At 52.4% G+C, this 6,942-nt stretch overlaps 2 protein-coding genes across 2 annotated transcripts in view; one reads left to right on the top strand and one right to left on the bottom strand.

Annotated features, from left to right (window-relative positions):
- The first annotated feature begins 674 nt into the window (after positions 1 to 674).
- LOC109317542 (glutathione S-transferase Mu 3-like) lies at positions 675 to 5,473 on the top strand. Its single transcript, XM_019546275.1, has 8 exons — positions 675 to 777; positions 1,663 to 1,738; positions 2,752 to 2,816; positions 3,017 to 3,098; positions 3,191 to 3,291; positions 3,603 to 3,698; positions 3,788 to 3,898; positions 5,286 to 5,473. The coding sequence occupies exons 1-8, from the start codon at positions 742 to 744 to the stop codon at positions 5,379 to 5,381; spliced, it is 663 nt and encodes a 220-aa protein (XP_019401820.1). The 5' UTR covers positions 675 to 741; the 3' UTR covers positions 5,382 to 5,473.
- Positions 4,809 to 6,942, bottom strand: part of EPS8L3 (EPS8 like 3) — a 22,139-nt gene continuing 20,005 nt past the window's right edge. The window contains exon 21 of the mRNA XM_019546271.1: positions 4,809 to 5,092. Within this exon, the coding sequence (XP_019401816.1) occupies positions 5,043 to 5,092 (50 nt within the window). The 3' untranslated portion in view covers positions 4,809 to 5,042. The remainder of the gene's footprint in view (positions 5,093 to 6,942) is intronic.

Genomic DNA, 6,942 nt, shown 5'->3' with positions numbered 1-6,942 from the left:
GCCTACAAGGCTGCTGCAGGTTCCCCCCCCCAGGGTGGAGACTTTTTTTTTGCACCGGTCCTGGAAGCACTGCAATACCAGGTCAATGCATGGAGTAGAAGGAACACGCTCCGGTTCCACCACCCAATACCAAAAAGAATCTGCTCAATATAGACCTCCTGTGGAGGACGCATCAGCGGGCCAGAAGCCCCACACGAGCGGAATGCGGGGAGAGGCTGCAGGGCCCTGGGAAGACCACCTGATTGATCGTGGTGTCTCCCCTGCCAGGAGGGGCGGAAGCAGGGGAGACCCTTGCATTTTTCGTGTTAAACCCCATCAGGGTCTCGCCCGCCCGTTTGCTGAGCCTGTCCAGGTCAGCCGGGATCCCCCGCCGCCTTCAGGCGTGGATGCTTTGCCGTCATGGGTGAACTTGGCCAGTCCGCTCCTGACCCCGGTGTCCACATCGCGGATGATGTTGAACGATGCGGGTCGTACGGTATCTAGCCCGTCTTGCTGGGATCCTTAGACCGCAGCTGCCGGCGCGGGGCTGGGGGCGGGGGCGGGCCGGACGCGCTGCGGGAGTCCCTCCCAGCCCCAGCGGCGACGTGAACCGGAAGCTGCAGGACCCCCGCGGGCGGGGCGGGGCCTGCCAGGCGCTGCGTGGGACCCGCAGCAAATCAGTCACGAGCAGCTGCCCCGAGCCCCGCCCCCGCCCCGGATAAAGGGCCGGGGCGGCGCTCCTCGGCTGCGGCGGCGAGCGCGATGGCGGCGGTGCTCGGCTACTGGGACATCCGCGGGGTGAGCGGGCGAGGCGAGCCCTCGGGGACGGGACCCGTGCCCTTCTCTTGGCTACGACTATTAAGCAGCGACTCGTGTCGTGCTCGCTGCAGTGTGCGGCCAGGTCGCAGTTAATGGCGTCGTAAACCGAGGCGTGAGCTGCGCGCGGGTGCGCGAGACACCGCGGCGGCTGGGTCTCGTCGGCTCACGGCTCGAGTGCGAGGCCACGTGAGCCCCGGGGCGGCGAGCGCCGCGCGCTGGCGGGAGGCATGCCGGGATCCGGTCCCGCCGCGCGTGCGCGTTATGGCGGGCGGCCGCCTCACGCCTTGGACCCCGTCGCGTGTCTGGCACGGGCCTCTCGCCTCGGGAGCCCGAGCTCCGCGGGACCTCGGGGAACCCGCAGAGCCCACCCTGAGCTCGTTTGGCCGCTGCTTCCCCTTCTTCCCCGCTCCTGTGTCTGGAAAGCAGGGGTAATGGGGTAGCAAAGGCTATGAGCTGCCTTCTGCGCAGGCCGGGCTGCGCGGGGCCTTGAGGGGGGCGCTGGAGGGCCTGGCAGCGGGGCGTTTGGATGGCTGGAGCGAGGTGAAGATCCGTGTGGTGCTGCTGCTCCTGCTTGCCCCCGCTCGGGCTCCTGACGCCCTGTCTTGCTTCTGAAGCACTAACTGCGTAGGTGATGGGCATGGCCCTCTGTGCTGGGGCCCTGGCATAAGTGCTTCTTCATGGCTCCCTGCTCTGAACTTGTGCACTTGCCTCTTGGAAGAGCAGTCAGATGTTTAGCAGACTGTTGCTTGTGCTGAGAGTGGGATTTCCAGACCCGGGGACAGGATGGGACTTGTTCAGTAAACCTTCTGACTTGGGGATTGGTAGATGTGTTATCAACTCACTGCTGTGGCCTTCTCTCCGCAGCTTGCCCATGCCATCAGGCTGCTGCTTGAATACACTGGCACGGCGTATGAAGACAAGCTGTACAGTTGTGGGGAAGGCAAGTGCTGCGGGGCTCGGAGGGGCATAGGCTGCCAGCAGGGAGCCAGAAGCTCTGTGGGGTCTCAGCTTCAGAGACCGGCAGGATGCCTTCCTCTTTGTTCCTTGTAGGACTTCTGTATCCTGAGCTATCCAACTACTGCTGTATTGATTGCATCTCCCTAGCCTCTTGCAGATCAGTTTCCAGACTTGTAAATCAAGCTAACTGATTACTAATTGACTGAGGCTGAGCTACACCAGGCTGTAACTGGTAAAGTTAACTGGCTGAGCGCCCAAGTTATGGTGCATCTGGAAATACCAGATCTGGCATAAAAGCCATGCTAGACCTTGGCTTTTTTCTCTTTTTGAGCCAGTTTTTTGATTGGGCTACCTCTAGCCCAGAAGGCAGTATGGGTTCTTGCTCGCAAGCTTCCTAGAAGCTGAAATGTATTCAGCTTAAGCAGTAATTGAGATTACACTCAACTTCTTGCATCAGTTTAGTTGGGTCTTGGAAGTGGCATCTGAACTTTTAGACCAGTGCATCTTGTGTCTCCATGGCATAGAGATCTGGGGGTGGGGAGGGCTTGCCCATGAAAGATGGCCAAGAGTTGGCCAGGAAGGATTCAGACTTGGGAGTCCTTTCTGCCTTAAACTGGAACAGACCTTACAAGGATGTTTAGTCCAGCCTCTTCCTCAAGGCAGGATTATCTCCATCTAAAACCAGACAAAAGTCTGTGTAGCTTGCATTTAAACTCCATCCCATACTGGAGATGTTGCATGCTCTCCAGACAAAAATGTAACTCCTGTGGCACTCTGGCTGTATCATGACCTGGCCTTCTAGAACTAGGAGCATTTTGTAGGTCGGAGTAGCTGAAATCAATAGTTTGGCTCTTGAAAGTGCCAGGTACCTCTACTTTCCTTCTAGCTGCAGTGAGCCAAACTTGCTCAGCACCAAGAAGAAACTGGGGTAGGAAGGCATTGCCTTGTAGTGCAATATGGAGGAATAAGAATGAGTGGGTGGTCTCCTTCTTCCAGCTCCCGACTATGATAAAAGCCAGTGGATCAACGAGAAGGAGAAGCTGGGACTGGACTTCCCAAATGTATGTAGCTTTGTTAGGGGCAGGAGGTGATGGGTGGATCCTCCTGGGTTGTGGTCTCTGAATTTATGCTGGGCAAAGACCCAGGCTCAGAACGGGCATGTTCTGCATAAGCAAAGGCTGCATGCAAAGGGAATGGCTGAGGCAGGTGGGAACTGGAGTAAGAGGAGCTCTTGTTGATCATCCTTCAACTGCCCTTTCAGCTGCCCTACCTCATCGATGGCAAGACCAAGCTGACCCAGAGCAATGCTATCCTCCGCTACGTTGCCCGCAAGCATGACATGTGTGAGTGGTGCTGGGCAGTTGGCTGGGCAGGGGCTGGATGGTTGGTGGAACCCTGTTTATGGGCCCTCTCTCTCCTTTGTCTTGGCTCCCAGGTGGTGAGACAGAGGAAGAGAAGGTGAGGGTGGACATGCTGGAGAACCAAGTCATGGACTTTCGTATGAGCCTCGTGATGGTGTGCTACAATCCTGACTTTGTGAGTTTGCTGGTTTCTTGTTCATTTGCAAAGGGAAGGTCCTGAAGGGTTCTGGGATGTATATAGTTCCAATACAACATTATTGTAGACTCTCATAATTAATTCGATAGTTACTTGGTATTCTGCTTCTAGCTCCTCGGGGAGAACCTAACAGCTTGGTTAACTGTATATTCAGTTGACTCTTTCCTTGCCCTGATGGCGTTTGATTCAAGTACAATCAGCAAGTGGCTATTGCTCGTTGTGGATTAAATCCACATAGCTTTTGCCCCACAAGTCTCTTTTTAAAGCTTTTTTTACATCTCCCTCTGCAGGAGAAACTGAAGCCTGGGTACTTGGAGCAGCTGCCTGGGAAACTGAAGCTGTTCTCCCAGTTCTTGGGTGACAGGAAGTGGTTTGCTGGGGAGAAGGTACTACGTGTTCATACAGGCATTGGGAGATGGTATGAGGCATGGGAAAGCAAAACACTGCTTTATGTCATGTCTGTCTTCCTTCCCAGATCACCTTTGTGGACTTCCTCATGTATGATGTTCTGGACCAAAACCGCATGTTTGAGCCCAAGTGTCTGGATCAGTTTAAGAACCTGAAGGACTTTCTTGATCGCTTTGAGGTGAGCTTGGGCTGGGGTGACCTTTTATTTTTTCCAGTTGGCTGTAGTGTATAGGATTGCTAAGGACCATCTGGTATAGCCTTGTGTAAGTGGTAACAACCTTGCTGGTCTCTGGGGCAAAAGACAAACCTTGAGTTGCTGTGACTGTAGTCTCCGGATGCTTTAGCAGGCACTTTTGAATGACAGGTGGTTTCTTCTCCTTGAGCATGAGTAGGGAAGAGACCATACTGAAACAGCCAAACTGCCCTCTGTCATGTCTAAATAAATGCAGTGCATCCTGCTTAGCAGTAGCTGCATCTTGTCCAGAGATCAGCTCCCTCCAAACTTGACCAAGTCTCCAGTATGCTTTTTGCTGGCCTATTGTAGGAATTGGATAACGGCTGTCAAAACAGGAGTCAGAATCTTGTGCTCCCTTGCCTGGTATTCTTGGTTTCTCACACTCCAGATTTTGGAGAGACATCCAGTTGCTGTCTGCTGGGACAGGACGCTCCTAGCTGGTGGTATGCCATGAGGTCTCCTATCACTAGCACTTGAATTCTGAAGACCCACTTCAGAGCTCTTCTCCGCCCAGGGCCATTTCTAGCAGGGGGCAAATTGGGGCAACTGCCCTAGGCCCATGCTTTGGGGGGCTTTGCAGCTGTGGACTCTCTGCCCAGCTCTACAGCTTTTAGTCCACCCCCCTGCCTGGTGGGTTGGATGGTGCTCTGCCTATTATGGCTGCCACCTGTCCCACTGTCCGGTGTACCAGGGCTTTTGCTCCCTGGTGTAAGTGTGTTCTCTGTCTCCTACCTAAAGTTTTGGCTCATGGATTGGGCATCTCACTGGCTGCTATAACAGTGTTGAGCAGAAGCTAGGACGGGCAGGGAAATAAAGGCCTTCTTAGTGACTGTTTACCATATGTCACCATGGCAAAAGAGGTAAGAATGAAAAGCTTGTCTCATCCAGATATCTGGACCAGGACTGTTTGGCTTCCCCAATGCAGGGGTAATTTTTAAGGAAGCTGGTCATGAGCAGAGTGAGGTTCGAACAGTCCCACAAATAGGGATGCCCTGGTCACTCCCTAGCCCTGCGGAGATGGTGTACTGCTGGCCTTTGTACTGCTGAAAGCTTCCTCTAGGGACTGTATGGCCAACGTCTACCCTACTCAGCTTTCCTTGCTCACTTGCTGAATAGTGAATGCCTCATGAGGTTTGACTTGTGCCTGTCTTGGGGCCCTGCTAGCCAAGCACTAATTGAGCTGTTCCTGGCCAGGTCCCTGGAGCAGATGCTGCTCCACCTGGTGGTCTTGTGCTCAAGCTGTGCATGAGTCTCTGTTGTAGGAGGGTCTCTTGGGTAACAGGTTGTGAATGGCCTCCTTTTCTTGGGGCTTTTCTCTGCTTCCCTCCAGGCCTTGGAGAAGATTGCAGCCTACATGCGCTCTGACCGCTTCATGAAGACTCCTATCAACAACAAGATGGCCAAATGGGGCAACAAGAAAGAATAGTTGTGTGGAGGAGGAAGAACAAGAGGGTCTCTCTTGTTCTCTCAACTGACTCCCTCCCACTTGTGGTGTTGGTGCCAACCCTGGTGAATAGCCCCCTTTTTTCTTCCCCCCCCCAGCAATGTGGACAAGTAACCCTTGCATTGTAGGTTTGCTCTGAAAGGACTTTTACTACCAATAAAAATGTCAGTAAGCTGTAGAGTGGCTGTATCTCGCTAAATGGCCAACTCCCCTTGGAAACTGGCTTCAGGCTGTCTACAGTGTAACTGAAGTTAATGTCAGAGGAGGCAATGGCATGTCACCTGCCACGGCTACACTGGTGCATCAAGGCCAGAAGTGGTTCTTGTATTTAACAGCTTTCACAGACTGGGGCCTTCACTTGTAGGCTGGGTCAAGATAGCTTCTTGATCTTCCCTGAACTGCACACCTTAGTGGCACTTCTGGCTTGCTTTTTTAATATTGCTTTAATTGTATAGCTTCAAAACATCTTTCTTTGATAGTATGTGTGTAGCTTCCTTGCCTTCTCTAGATACACTCATCACGTGCATATCCAAGCTGAGAGAGGCTCAGCTAGTGTCAGATCTCTGTCAACAATTTTTGCATTTAAAGGAACCATCACTCCCTTGCTTGTGTGTGGTACAAGGTTGACAACTATATATCCTTTTTTTGCCTAGGTCTGATATTGGGTACTGCAAGCTCTCCAGGAATGGCTGCAGAAAGGAGTAGTTTAGTGGGGGGGTGTGTATGGCTTCTTGCGGGGTGTGGTTATGTGTGGTGTGTTTGGTTTTTTTTTTTTTTTTTCTTGTGGCAGGCTTGCCACCACAACCCAGTCTTACCCCAGCCATTGTCTTGCACTTCTCATGAAAGGGCTGTAAGCTTAGCTTCTCATAAGGGAAATCCTCTGTGGGCTTTGCAAAATGTCACTTAAAACCTAAGCCTTACTAAGAGAAATCTGGTTCCCTCATGGTTTTTCACCTTGCTTGGTGTTTAATGGGATACCTCCAGACTAGATGATGCCTGCAAGCCAATAAACTATATTGTGTGAAGTTATGTCAGTAAGACCCAACAGTTCTTAGCAGTTTTGGTTCCCCTGTGTATGCTTTGGGGGTTGTTGGGAATATAGATTTAAAAAGTCCATGCATAAGTAGCTTGTTTAAAGAACAATTAGCCAAATACTGGCAGCATGTTCAGACTCAAATGAGTGTGCACATAACAAATGTATGGCAGTTGAGCCAAACTGTCAGCACTGGGTTCTTGCATCGCTCTGCACAAGGGAACTGATCTCACTGCAATATACAGTGGAGCTACTACTGCATCCCACCCCCTTCAGGTATGGGATGGTGTGTGTTTATTCCTCTTGTGCAGCTAGGGAATGAGTCCTAAAACAGGGACTGTGCTGAGGGAGGCTATCGTTATTGCATGAGGCTTTAATACTGCATAAATAGGCAAGCTGACAATGTATTACTGTCTGCCTGCAGCAGGGCTATTGGCCTCTAGAGCTAATTCATAGCAGGTTGGGTCGGAAGGGACCTGAGCAGATCATCAAGTCCAAACCCCCCCCCCC

Source organism: Crocodylus porosus, unplaced genomic scaffold (genome assembly GCF_001723895.1).
Source record: "Crocodylus porosus isolate Cpor-Errol unplaced genomic scaffold, CroPor_comp1, whole genome shotgun sequence".
Classification (NCBI taxonomy): domain Eukaryota; kingdom Metazoa; phylum Chordata; order Crocodylia; family Crocodylidae; genus Crocodylus; species Crocodylus porosus.
Note: the sequence above shows the minus strand (reverse complement) of the source record. Positions and strands in the feature narration are given on the sequence as shown.

Excerpts from the sequence above, each read along its gene's own strand:
- LOC109317542 (XM_019546275.1), top strand. The coding sequence starts at position 742 with ATGGCGGCGGTGCTCGGCTACTGGGACATCCGCGGG. Across the intron at positions 3,099-3,190 it reads TGCCCGCAAGCATGACATGT|GTGGTGAGACAGAGGAAGAG; the intron begins GTGAGTGGTGCT and ends CTTGGCTCCCAG. Across the intron at positions 3,292-3,602 it reads TGTGCTACAATCCTGACTTT|GAGAAACTGAAGCCTGGGTA; the intron begins GTGAGTTTGCTG and ends CTCCCTCTGCAG.